The sequence below is a fragment of the Pteropus medius genome, unplaced genomic scaffold (genome assembly GCF_902729225.1).
Source record: "Pteropus medius unplaced genomic scaffold, Ma_sr-lr_union100, whole genome shotgun sequence".
In the NCBI taxonomy this organism is placed as follows: domain Eukaryota; kingdom Metazoa; phylum Chordata; class Mammalia; order Chiroptera; family Pteropodidae; genus Pteropus; species Pteropus medius.
This window is the reverse complement of record NW_024352787.1, coordinates 13,740,303-13,754,797: the sequence shown is the minus strand read 5'-3', so window position 1 is coordinate 13,754,797 and position 14,495 is coordinate 13,740,303. Positions and strand designations below refer to the sequence as shown.

At 31.7% G+C, this 14,495-nt stretch overlaps 1 protein-coding gene across 3 annotated transcripts in view; it reads left to right on the top strand.

Annotated features, from left to right (window-relative positions):
* The window catches only part of COG5 (component of oligomeric golgi complex 5), a 290,007-nt gene that overhangs the window by 121,465 nt on the left and 154,047 nt on the right, over positions 1–14,495 (top strand). For all 3 annotated transcript variants that reach the window (XM_039849028.1, XM_039849029.1, XM_039849030.1), the window contains exon 7: positions 12,986–13,116. In XM_039849028.1, coding sequence (XP_039704962.1) covers positions 12,986–13,116 — 131 coding nt within the window. The remainder of the gene's footprint in view (positions 1–12,985; positions 13,117–14,495) is intronic.

Sequence of the window (14,495 nt, the reverse complement as noted above, 5' to 3'; positions counted from 1 at the left end):
TTTATTAGGTAAATAAATGTTTAAGATTATGTCCTCATGATGATTTGACCCTTGTGTAATCATTAAATGACACCCCTTCTCCTTGCTATAAAATTCTTTGCTTTGAAATCTACTTTTTCAAATGTTGATGTAATCAGTCTAGGTGTTTTTGATTAGTATTAACTTTATATATCTTTTTCTATCATTTTGCTTTTAACTTATTTGTGTCTTCATGTTTTTAGTGTTATTATTTTTTTTTTTCCGCAGGCTGTATATAGTTTGGTCATTTTTTTTTTATCTAGTTTTACGATTTGTGCAATATAATTAGGATGTTTAGACAGTTTAGATTTCATTATTGATGTGATTGGGTTTAATGCTACCATTACTTTATTTGTTTTCTGCTTATATCATTTATTCATAGTTCCCCTTTTCTCTTTTTTGTTTTCTTACGGAGTATTTTTTTATGATTGCATTTCATCTCATTTGTTGGCTCTTAGCTATAAACTGTATTATTTTTATTTATTGCTTTAAGTTTTATAGTAAATGTCTTTAAATTATCATATTTATCTTCCTTGTATTCTAAGAAGATACTCCCCTTGATCATGACGTGTTATTCTTTTTATATACTAATAGATTATATTTGCTAATATTTTGCATTTATGTTTTTGCGGGAGATGTTTTTCTAGTTTTATTATTATTTTTAATATCTTCATCTGGTTTTTGTATCAGGGAAATGAGATTTGCTAATATTTTTAGGATTTTTGTGTCTACTCTCTTAAGGGATAATGTTTGTAGCCTTATTTTGTTTCGTTTTGGGAAGTGTTCCTTCTTCCATTGTGTAGTATTGGATTATTTCTTTTTTCAATGACAATGAAACTGGGCTCGTAGATTTCTAATTAAGAATGTTTTGAACTACAAATTTGATTTCTTTAATAGTTTTGGATCTATTCAGATGACTCTGTATGAATTATGATAGTTTCTTCTAAGTTGTAGAATTATTCATAGTTTTCCACTGTCTTTTTAATGCCGTGAGGTCTATAGTGGTATCTTCTTTTCACTCCTGATATTGATAATTTGTCTTCTTTATTGTTGGTCTTACTAGAGGTTTATTAATTTAATTTTATTATTTTAAAATTATTTTTATTTTTTTAATTTATTGGGGTGACATTGGTTCATAAAATTATATGGGTTTCAAGTTTACAGTTCTATAATGCATCATCTATATATTGCATTGTGTGTTTACCACCCAAAATCACATCTCCTTCTGTCATCATGCATTGATCCCCTACCATTACATTCTTCCTCCCCACCCCCTTTTCCATCTGGTAATCACTGTTGTCTATGAGGTTTTGTTTATCTTGTTTATTTGTTGCTTTCAGTTTTATGTCTCACATGTCAGTGAAATCATATGGTTTTCAACTTTTTCTGATTTATTTTGCTTAGCATGATTATCTCAAGGTCCATCCATGCTATTGGCAAATGGCAGTCTTTCATCTTTTATTATGACTGAGTAATATTCCATTGTATATGTGTACCACATCTTCTTTATCTAATCATCTATTGAAGGACACTTCGGTTATTTCCATGTTTTGACCACCATGAATAATGCTACAGTGAACATCAGGGTGCATATATCTTTATGGGTAAATGTTTTCAAATTTTGGGGGTAGATACCCAGAAGAGGAATTGCTTAGTCCTATGGTAATTCTATTGTTAGTATTTTGAGGAACCTCCATGTTGTTTTCCGTAGTGTCTGTGCCAGTGTACATTCCCACCGGCAGCATATGAGAGTTCTATGAGAGTTCTTTTTGCCCCACAACTTCTCCAACGCTTGTTATTACTTTTCTCTTTGATGGTAGCCATTCTTACTGGTGTGAGGTGGTATCTCATAGTAGTTTCTATTTGCATTTCCCTAATAGCTAGTGAGGTTCAGCATCTTTTCATATATCTGTTTGCCATTTCTATGTCTTCTTGGGAGAAGTGGCTTTTCAGATCTTCTGCCCATTTTTTAATTGGATTGTTTGGTTTTTTTTTGGTGTTGCATTGTATGAGTTCTTTATTTTGTTTATCAGCCCCTTATTGGAGGCATTGTTTGCAAATATTTTCTCCCATTCAGTTGACTGCCTCTTTGTTTTGATGATGGTTTCTTTTGCTCTGCAGAAGCTTTTTAGTTTAATATAGTGCCATTTATTTATTTTTGTTTTTACTTTCCTTGCCTTTGAGGTCAAATTCATAAAATCCTCTCTTAAGACCAAGGTCTATGAGTTTAGTACCTGTTTTCTTCTGTGCAATTTATTGTTTCACATCTTATATTTAGGTTTTTGATCCATTTTGAGTTAATTTTTGTGTTTGGTGACAAATAGCAGTCTATTTTCATTCTTTTGTCTATGGCTTTTAACTTTTCCAGCACCATTTATGAAAGAGGCTTTTTTTCCCCTCCATTGTATGTTTTTGGCTCTTTTGTCAAAAATTATTTGCCCATATATATATGTGACTTTATTTTGGGGCTCTTAATTCTGTTCCATTGGTCTGTGTGCCTTTTTTTCCTGCCAATACCATGCTGTTTTGATTTATCCTTTAAATATGGAGGAGAAATGAAGACCTTTTCAGACATAGAGAAGCTGAGGGAATTTCCCACCACATGACCTGTGTTATAGGAAATAATGAAAGGGGTTATTCTACCTGAAACAAAAAGACAAAAAGTTACAAAACTATGGGTAGGATAGACAGAAGCAGGAAGTTGCAACCCTTATTCATAATAGGGTTATAAACACTTAAATGTTACATAATATTTAAAGGAGGTATTAATTTTGCTGATGCTTCCAAAGTCAACTTTTGGTTTGATTGATTTTCTGTTAGTTTTGTTTCCAATTTTATTGATTTCCCATTATGTTTATTAGTTCTCTTCATTGACTTGTTATGGGTTTATTTTGCACTTTTTTTCTGGTTTCTTGAGGCAGTAGCTTTCATTATTGATTTGAGACCTTTCTTTTTTTCTAGTTACACATTTTTTCTTAAAGCATATTTAGTGTTAGTAAATCCTCTCTAACTACTGCCTTAGTTGAATCCCACAGATTTCAATGTTGTATTTTCATTTTCATTCAGTTCAATATTAAGAAGAAAATTTCCTCTGAGATCCTTTGTGATCCATTCGTTATTTAAGAATGTATTGCTTAATTTTCAAATGTTTGGAACATTTACAGTTATTTTTTATTATTGATTCTTAGTTTGATTCCATTATGTTTAAAGAACATACTTTGTATGATTTCAGTTCTTTTAAATTTAAAATGTTTGTTTTGTGACTCAGGACATTCTTTGACTTGTTTAATGTTCCATGTTTAATTGAACAGAATGTATATTTTGTTTTTGTTGAGTGGAGCGGTTTGTAGATGTCAATTAAATTCCCTTGGTTTACTGTGGTGTTCATTTTGTCTTTTACTTGCTGGTTTTATCTAGTGCTTCTCTCAGTTATTAAGGGAGGGATATTGACTTATACTTCTGATTAGGTACTGAATGGAAGGTAGGCACTAAATAAAGCACCCAAAATATGTTACTAAAGAGCAAAAAATGAGGTTTTGTATAAATCCGTGCTTTTAGACTACAGTGTCATATCAACAGCACCATGGTTAGAAAGTTAGGAGGAAAAACTGTGCCCAGAGGAAAGATAGAAAATACACTATCTTTTGGGCCGGGGAGGAGGAGGGGCGGGCGGGGGGCATTGCTGGGGAATGGTCTCTTGGCAATTTTTTCTTCTTCGTCCTAGCCAAAGCAGAGATACTGTAAGATTTAGGAAAAGAAAACTAATCCCTCTTTTTTTATAGTAAGATTTCCCCCCATCTTGCAATGAGAACCAAAAGACAAAAGAAGGCTTTTGATGATAAATATCCATGACTTTGAAGAGCAAGAAAGATCTACATGCCTTGAGAAATGCTTTGGAATTGACATATAAAGATTCACCCAGAGGAGTTTACTTAGGCCTGAGGCTGTTCTGTGTATAGTTTAAGGAGTAATATCAATTGGGATTTGTTAGAAAAGTATACATTTTAACTTTATAGGTTTTTTTGTGTTTGTAATATTGAACTTAATAAGATTATCAGTTGCTTTTTCAAGGCGCATCTTCCTCCATCAAAAAAAAAAAAATGAGGTTAACAACTAATACCTCATTTGTGAAAATAATAACTTTCATGTAGTTCTTGATGGTTTACAAGACATTCTTTATGCATATCATCTTGATGCTGGATTTTTCTCAAGTCATAGAATTGAGTACAATAAAGTTCAGGTATTTTCATTCCTAGTTCAACATTCTTTCTATCATACTTTGCCTTTAAAAGGATATATCTGTTTTCTCTAAAACTTGAGTAGCATTGACTTTAATTAAAATATATTTTTATTGATTTTGAGTGTTCCACTGATCTTATATATTTCATTTTACCTAAAGATAAATTTCAAAAATTGTTAGAAAGGTTTAATAGATTTTCAAATATTGACTTAATCATGAATTTCCTTTTATAGAAATTTGTTATTTAATATCCTTTGATTATTTACCTACTGAGAACTATAAATTCTTTATATGTTTTTAATGGTAATACCATATGTGTTTAATTTACTTCAAAATTTTTCTCTATTCTCTTTTTCTTTTGATTTTATTTTTTCATTAGGAAAAAAATTAGAAATTGTCTATATTAATAGCTCCGAAATTTCTCTTGTAATTCATTTGGTAAGAAATTATTTCCTCCATAGTTGGAAAAGTCTTTAAAATAATTTTTTTCTATCATTGGTTTTATATTTTGTGAGTACCTTTTATTAACGATTTTTTCTGATCATTTAGTTGTTTCGGTTATTGCATGTTAAAATTGTATAACTTTTAAACCAATGTTATTTGTTCTCTATCCTTTATGTTGTCGTTTCTACTTTTGTGCAAATACTGCATTACATCTTTAAAATTTTGCTTTATAATATCATTGTTTTCATTTAAATTATACGTTTTTGAAATTACTGTGCAACTGTACATAAACGTTTTTTAAATGTTTTTTCTTATAAGCATATTTTGTCATCAGATTCAAAATATCTACTTAAATATGATTAAAACATATCAAATATAAAAATAAAACACTTTCTACAGCTAGAATAAGGAAATGAAAATCAAATGTGTATGTAGTTGTCATTGTTGGAGTTTTGTTGGAGTTTCTGACTTTTGCTTTTTTCTCTGTGTGTTCCTTAAGGTTTCTTTAATGAAATATATATGTGTATATATATACAGATGAGCAGAGAGAGAGTGTGTGTAATTAAAACAGTTTTTTAAATCTGTGCTGGACTGAGACCTAGCCATTACAAATAACAAATAAGAATTCTGAGACATTATTATTATTATTGTTATTTTAATACCTTCAGTAAGTGGTGGCTCAGATCTCATTGTTGACTGGGTAAATTAATTCTGTCAATATTATAACCCTGCAGCTTTCCTGTTGTTTGATGTTTTTTTATTGTTGTTGTTAGTTTTGTCTTAATTTAAATTTCTAATGTAGCTCAATATTCTCTAGTAACTGTGTTCTTTTGATATGGTAGCACAGAAGATTGATGTTCCAGAACAAATTAAAATGCAGTCGTTGCGATAAACCCCCACCTTACAATATGATTTATTTTGATTTAAAGATAAAGTTGTTAAATGGATTCTAAAATAGCAGGTTTCATCTCCAGATTATTATTCATCAGTCTGCCAGATAGCCCTTTATAAATCAGTTTTACATTTTGATATTTGCTTTTGTAAAAGATAGGCTTTAGTGTGAAGTTTATAAATAATCAGGGCTGTGTAGAAGAATCAAATGAGGAACTTTTTAGATAATATAATTGTATGATTGTATTTTGAAAATGGTCTTCAGAAGTAATATATAAGTAAATAATTCAAAATTAAAAAATCAACACACTGGGAAAATATTCATAACAAATATGATAGGCAAACAGTGAAAATTATTACACAATTAATACAAAGTGATGTAAGAAAAAGATAAAAGAGTTAAAGTTAGATTCTCAAGTGATACAGTTAGTAAAAAATAGTTATTTAGCCTCATCATTTAAAAATTCATGTCAGACCACCAATAAGAACATATTTTTTCTAGAAGCATAGAAAATATTCAGACAGTGATAACACCTAGTGCTATCTATGGTTAAGTAACTCCCATAGATTACTGGAAAAAAATGTATTAAGCAGTATAAACATCTTGAAAAATAGTTTGATAATTCGTATCAATAAATGTACAAATATTGCTTTGATTTAGTAATTCTTTCTTTGATTACTTCCCAAAAAAATAATTCTAGATACTTAAAGTTTTTTAATATAACGATAGAGTAGTTATTTATGACATAATTATTTCATCTTAGGTTGATGGTTAAATAATATTTGGTTCATTTATTTGATGAAATATTGGGTAGCAGTCAAAAATTCATATTTAAAAGGACTATAACAGGATGGGTAAATGCTTATAATATTAAGTTAATAAAGAAGATATTGTAAATAAATATAATTACAAATAAAAACGAACAAAACAACCCATGGGTGATTAAAAAGGAGGATAAGATTTTAAAGGAATATAGTAGACCTTTACTTTTAAGCACAACCAAGATTTTAAGTATTTAAGGAACATTTGAAGGTTGCTTGAGATTTCTATGAGGCATGTATCTGAATTGTGCTCTTTGCAAAGTCGATGTGTAGGAGGGAGTCACTTTTACTGGTAAGTGTCTGCAGCCAACTGCCCAGTCCCTGTATGTCAGTTTTTGCTTTTTCTGCTTTTTCTCACATAAACATCTAGGAGGAGGATGTATGCTATTTTGGTGTTCCTTGAAAATTTGAAGATTCATAAATTTCTCAGACAAACTCACGTATATTCCAATGATCCACTTAGCAGTTGTGGCCTCTGTGTTGTGTGGTTATGTAATTTACCCCCTTTGGAGTAACTTTTCTGTTTTTCAAAAAAAATTTTTAAGAGCATGATATTTTTAAAAGGAAAAGCCTTTATATGGTTAATAACTCTAGCATTAAACTCTTCTTCATGAGACAGTCTATTCTGTTTTTCCTACAGCGTCTCATTTGCCATTAATCTCATCCAGACTTTTCTACTTTTTATCTCTAGAAGTTCAATTTGTGTCTTACTGATATACATGTTTTTATTAACATGTTCAGTCTTTTCTCATTTTGAACATATGAAATACAGTTGTAACTTGTAATATCTTTGTTTATAATACTATCAAATCTGTGCCATTGGTTCATATTCATTTAATGAAAACTATGAAAATGCAAAAATACATTTTTAGCATGTGTGAGGTACTAACCTCCAAGTTTAAGAATTAGAGTATTCTAAGCATGTCATGTCATTTATGTCTACTAACTTATTTAAATGTTATTAATGTCTGTATCTCTAAATAATATATTGTTTAATTTTGCTTGTCTTAAACTTACTATCAATAACATCTTGCTGTGTGTATTCTTCTAAAACTAGTTCTTTCTTAATATTATGTTATTGAGAAACTTCAATGGTGATGTGTATACCTGTCATTATTTATTTTTACTCTTCTGTAGTAATATTGTATTTTTCTTTTCTCCATTCGATGGTCATATTGATTGTTTTCAGCTTTGTTTTGTTTTTAACAATGCTATTATGAGCATTCTTGTATATGTCTTCCTATGCACACATGTAAGAACTTGGAATGGCATATTTTGGTCATAAAAATAGCCATATGAAGTCTTATTAGATTACCCCAAATTGATTTCCAAGGTGGTTTTTAATAATTGACAGTGTTCTATTTATAAACACATACGCATACATGTGCATACATATACACACATGTCTACAGACATATACATACACAATATCCATATGTATGTATGTATGTACTAGTGCAGTTACATTGTGGTGAATATCTTCCCGCCAAATATATTCAATTTTTTCTTTTTAAAGATTACTTATTCCTGAAGCAGAATCATTGATTTAGAGGATATGGATTTTTTAAAATTAGACTAGCCACCTTATTTTAATTTTTATATTATCTTTTTAACTTGTCACTCTTTTATTTAATTTAGTTTTATTTGTTTTGAAAGTTATGTATCTATAACATACTCAAATCTACAAGGTTTGTTATTAAAAAGTAGCAGTTGCGTGCATGCCCTCTTCTCTGACCCATTTATTTTTCCTCAGAGGCAACCAAATCAATATTTTTGCCGATTCTTTTGGTAGTCACCTCCATATCTCTAAATAACCTGCCTATATTTCCACTTTTAGGTTTTTAACTTCTTTGACTTCCCATTGTGAAGCATGGAGATTTAGCCTCCTTCATTTCTTCCAACTTCTAGCACCATCTCAATTTCCCAAACATGTACTCTTCCTTCATCTCTTTTCCCCAAATAAATTTTTTAGTGCTAACATTATGGAAAGTAAATAAATAGCTGATTCATTTAGTATACTATAATTACTCTTCTTTTTTGTTTTCTTTTAAACAAAGGAGGATGCTAGTAAAAGAAGAGGCAATGAGGATTTTGCAGTTGATACAGAGGATTTGTATTGTAAAATGGAGAGATAATGTTAGTCAACATGAAGGCATAGATTCCATGAATGGGAGAGAAACGTGATGAGAATGTTTATTCTGGTAGTCATGTGTAGTATTGATTAGAGCAGTGAAAGAACATTAAAATGACTGGCATGTATTTTAGTAGTAAATAATTTTTATGTATTGACGTATTGGTTTAGTTTGAAGACTAAAATAATAAACAGAAATGGTTAATTCCAGGAAAAAATACAAGAACCAGTCATTTAGATCCAGTGATTGTTTGTGGGCAAAGTATATGAAGTTTGTTCTAAGGTTTTTAGTTTGAGACCATATAATGATAATGGAGAAAAGCAATTCATTTTTTAGTATCTTAAATTTCAATGTATTGTTGAATACATTTGACAAAAAATTCATTATGTTTGTATTACCCATCCTCTTTATACCTGTGTCAGTTCTTTTGATTGAATTACTTTTCTTTTATTAGATTAAAATTTTCTCATCTTACATAAACAAAGAGGTGAGCAATATAGTTTGACTGTATTACTATTGACCTCCTTCTTTCTGTCCATCAATATTTGTTTATATTTAGGTGCACCTATCTAAATGTTTATAAAGGTTATATCCTCTTGTTGGATTGATTTCTTTATCATTATGAAATGTCCCTCTTTGTCTCTTATACAGCCTTTGTTTTAAGTATTTTGTCTGGTATAAGTATTGCTACCTCAGCTTTTTTTTTTCCTCCCATTCCCGTTTCCATTTCCATGAAATATGTTTTTTGTCTCTTTACTTTTAGTTTCTGTGTGTCCTTTGATCTGAAGTGGATCTCTTGTGGGCAGCATATGTATGGGTCTTGTTTTCTTATCCATTCATTCATTCTATCTTGATTGGAGCATTTAATCTATTTATATTTGAAGTAATTGTTGATAGATATGTAGTTATTGTCATATTATTATTTATATTTTTTATCTTTTTTTCCTTCTTCTTCTTCTTCTTAAAGAAATCCCTCTAACATTTCTTGGAATACTGGTTTGGTGGTGATGAACTCCTTTTGCTTTTTCTTGTCTGAGAAGAACTTTATCTGTCCTTCAATTCTAAATTATGGCTTTGCTGGGTAGGATAATCTTGGTTGTAAGTCTTTTTCATCATTTTAACTATTTCGTGCCAGTCTCTTCTGGCCTGCAAAGTTTCTGTTGAGAAATCAGCTTATGCGAGCTCCTTTGTAGGTAACTGCTTTTTTCTTGCTGCTTTTCAGATCCTCTCTTTGTCTTTAACCTTTGGCATTTTAATTATGATGCGTTTTGGTGTAGTTTTGTTTGGGTTCATCTTGTTTGGGACTCTCCTCACTTTCTGGACTTGTATGTCTGTTTCCTTCCTCAGGTTAGGGAAATTTTTTGTCATTTTTTCAAATTAGTTCTCAAACTCTTGCTCTCTCTTCTTTTTCTGGTATCCTATGATGCGAATGTCGTTATGCTTGATGCTGTCCCAGAGGTCCCTTAAACCTCTTTTATTTGTTGTTGTTGTTTTTTATTGGGTGTTTTCTGCTATCTTCTCATCCAAATCGCTGATTTGATCTGCTTCACCTCACCGTTGAATCTCTCTAATGTATTCTTCATTTCAGTTCTTATATTTTTTATTTGTCATTTTTTTATGTTTCCTATCTACTTTTTTATGTTTCCTATGTCTTTATTGACGTTTTCACTGAGATAATCTGTTCTTCACATAAGTTCATTGAACAGCCTTGCAACCAGTGTTTTTAACTCCGCATCTGATAGATTGCTTGCCACTTCATTTAGTTCTTTTTCTGGAGTTTTTTCCTGTTATTTTATTTGGGATATGTTACTTTTTCTCCTCATTTTGACTTCCTTCTTGTGTTTGTTTCTATGTATTTGGTAGATAACGTTACACCTCCTACTCTTGGCAGAGTGACCTTACATAGTAGTTCTTCTATGGGGCCCAGTGACGCACTCTTACTCTTCACCTGAGCCGTGTGCTCCAGGGCTGTCCCTTATGTGGGTTGTATGCTCTCTCATGTCAGAGTTGAGCCTTGATTGCTGTTGACACATCAGTGGGTGGAACTGACCCTCATATTGACTGGCTATGAGGATTGGCTGTGACTACAGCAGACAAGCTGTTGTGTTGTTGTGTGGGGGCTGTTTTCACTGCACAGGATTTGCTTTAGTGGGGTTTTGGTGCCTGCCAAGTCCATCCTTTGGGTGTGGTGTTTGTGGTGCTAGTTGGATAGTACTCTAGTTTGGTCAAAAGCCGGCTACTAGGTTTATTGGTTTGGGGGCATTTTGGGTGGGGTCCTGTGCTGGCCAAACTCAGCCACTGCCTGAGTCTGGCCAGGTGCTCCCTGTTAGGAACTACAAAGTGATCTGTAGTTGGTAGCTGCCTGTGCTGGGCTTGGAGGCGCCTGGGAGTGGTTATGCTGTGAGCCAAGGCCAGCTGCCACCGGTGCCAGCCTTTGGGCCACTTATCAAGAGGTACAAGGCATGTGGGGTGACTCTCTGCTACTTGTTTGTTGTTTATGGACCTTTGACATTTTAGGAAAGTCTGCAGCTGGGCCTGCCTGCTGCTTGTGTGGATTAGCCTCTGAAAGAGGTTTGGGCTGGCATGTGAATTGGGTCCGGAAGGTTCTCAAAATCAACAGTGTGGGGTGAGAGTAGTTTAGTCAAGTTAATGGAGACTCAGATATGGTGCCAGCCTATGCCTGCAGGCTGTGTTGGGGGAGGACTGAACTAAGAAACAATGGCACTTGCCCTTCCATTCCTTGTCCTGAAACTAGACAATTTAATTTCTCCCTGTATGTCCCTGGTACTTTCACATTGCTGTCCCTTTTCTGGAGCTTAGGGTAAGAGTTTGGGATCAAGTGAATCTGTGGTCAGGCCCTTTAAGAGAAGATGCTTGGGTCTGCAGCAGCCCTCTGTCTCAACTGAACTGAGTCCCTACTGATTTTCACAGCCAGGTGTTGTGGGGACTCTTCTTTCTGGCACTGGCGCTCTGGGCTGGGGAGCCTGGTTTGGGGTTGGGACCCCTTGCTCCTCAGTGGGAACCTCCGCACTTGAGATATCCCTCTTGATTCTTGACACGTATGTGTGTGGGGCTAACCTGTTTTGTGTCTTTGTAGGGCATAAATTGTTGGCATGTTACAGATGAAAAATTTGAGGCCCAGTGAGGCTGTGGTCACCTAGGGAGTAAATTATGAGACAGAATTTAGGCCCAAATGATTTATAGGCATTTTCAATAATCTTTCCACTGTGGTAAGGAAAATATCCCTTTAGATATACACATTTTAAAAAATGCTCATAGTTGAAGTAAAGTTAGCAGTAACCACTATTCAACTGCCCTTTACGTCATTTCCTTTTGTCTTTCTGTGTAGAACTAACTATACTGTTAATGTTCAATCAGTAGATATTCGAGTCCTGCTTAGTGGTTAGCATTGTGTACTGCATGCTTTAATGTAATTTCACCTAAGTAGTACATTGTGACTCCATTTAAGTAAGATACGATAATATATAAGTGTTGGGGATATATTCTTATAAGACTTAAAGTTTAAAAATGGATTCTAATAGAATACAGTGAAAAATGTTTGATATTCTGTTCAGTTACAGGAAAACAAAATAAACTTCCATCTAAAGCAATTTTGTTTTTTAGAAATAATTTATTTTGTTAAAATAGAAAATGTGTTTTAGAACGGTGTCTCAAGCTGCTTAATGAAAACTTGACCTTTATTGGTAGCATTTTAGTTACCTTGTATATGTCTAAGGTTAAGCCAAAAAATTAAACAAATTTCTCAATCTCTACATTAGCAGAGACTACTGTTGTTAACATTTTGTTTAATATCTTTTCATACTTCTTGTTGTATGTATAGAATTTTATAGAGTATATATAATTCTATAGAGTTTATAGAGTTAATTCTGTGTAATTTTTTTCATTTAGTAATATCATGAAAATTTTTCAGTGTAAATAACTGTTAGATCTGCATGATCATGTAAACTGGCATCATGCTAAGACTTTTTGCATAATTTATTAATAATTCTCCAAATGTTGGACATCTATTTCAAATGTTTTGTTATAGGACAACTTGTTAAAGCTGTCTCGCAACTTGAGAAATTTCTAAGGTTATCAGGATATTTATTTACATTAAAATAAATTTGCCACTACTTTTTATGTGATCTATTGACATTACTATGAATTTATAATCATCATAATTTTCACTCTTGCTTTACCAATTCTATCTCATTTGGAACATTTTGCTTAGGAATAAAGTTATTTAATTGAGTAGAAAATAAATACCTGAAAATAAATAATTGAGTGACTATTTTTAAAAATACAGATTTTGGAAGAAAATAGTGTTCAACAGCAAATGTTTAGTATTTTCAAGAAATTAGACAAGATGCTTTGATACCTTGATATTTATTCAGTACTGAAATATTTAAATGTGTGTGTATCTGTGTTTTTTAAATAGATTACCTTTCTCAAGGAATAGATCTTTCTGGAATAGAAGTAATTGAAAACGATCTACTTTTTATTGCAAGAGCTCGACTTGAAGTGGAAAATCAAGCTAAGCGCCTGCTGGAGCAGGGTGTGGAGACTCAGGTAATAAAAAATTGCCTTTTTAATGTAAATATTATGTCATATACAGATAACATTTGACTTTGAATTTACAAAAGTAATATATGTTTTCACTTTATCACTGAGGATCTGTGTCTATAATTTGAATTGGGGTGTAGGGCATAAAGTAAGTACAGGGAAAATTTAGTGCAATTTATTTAATTTTAAAAATAGATTATTTCTAAAATTTTAAAAATAGATTATTTCTAAAATTTCTAATATATAATGTATACAATATGAAATATATTTTTATATGATGTGTATATGTAAATAGATAGTTATTACCTGTTGAGTATGCCTACTTTGTCCAAGGAACTGTTACTCATTTAAACCTTTCAGCAATCCAGTAAGATTGGTATTATATTCTCATTTAACAAATGGGGAAACCGAGAGCTTAAATAATTTGTCGAAGATCACACAGCTAGTAAATGATATAGTTTGGATCAAAACATTAACCATTCTAAATCCAGAACTTTGTGCCCTTAATAATCACTATGCCATAATTAAAAAAAAAAAAATTGACTTGAGATTTCACCTAGGGTATCATTTTCCTGATGCTTAATTTTTGGAATTAGAAGAAACCCAAAGATACCCATATAGTAGAATCAACAAACTAGATGTAAACTCAGTTCTGCATTTGTATTGCATCCAGATGTTTTCTCTATTTATAGTGGATCCATATACATCCAAAGACAATTATTAATATCCATATCTATTCATATCCTTTAAACCACTTATTTCATTTTGTGCATTTGTATTGGACAAAAATAATTTTATAAATACTCATTCCTTTACGTAGTCTCTAAATCAGAAAAGTATTTATTTGACTTCTGATTTTTAGTTGTTGTAATTTTTAAAATATAACTGAATGTCAGTTATTGTTTTAAATAATCTTTAAGAATTATTACATACCTAATGAAAGTTAACAAATCATAGACATATAAATAGAATGAAATACCACAATGTGAACACATCTGTGAAATCAAAACCGGGGTCCAGAAATAGGACATTACCAGCACTCCTGGAGTCTCTTCATTGTCTCACAATCACTACTTTCTTCTTTTCCAAAGGTAATTATTATCTCAACTTGTAAAACTAGAGATTAGTTTTATTTGCTGCCAGTTATATCTTAACTTTAGGTATTACTACGAAGATAAAATGCTATAATATTAAAAACATAAGATACTTGTCTACATCAAATGAGAGAAGATACCTTCTTCTCAAAGAAATATTCAAGGGATTACACATCAAATTTTAATTATAATGAATATTTCTATAGAAAATTGATATCAGCCCAGCTCATTTAGTTGCAAGAAAGATAGTAATTAACATTTCATATAGTGCAGTATCACAATCCTTTTGTA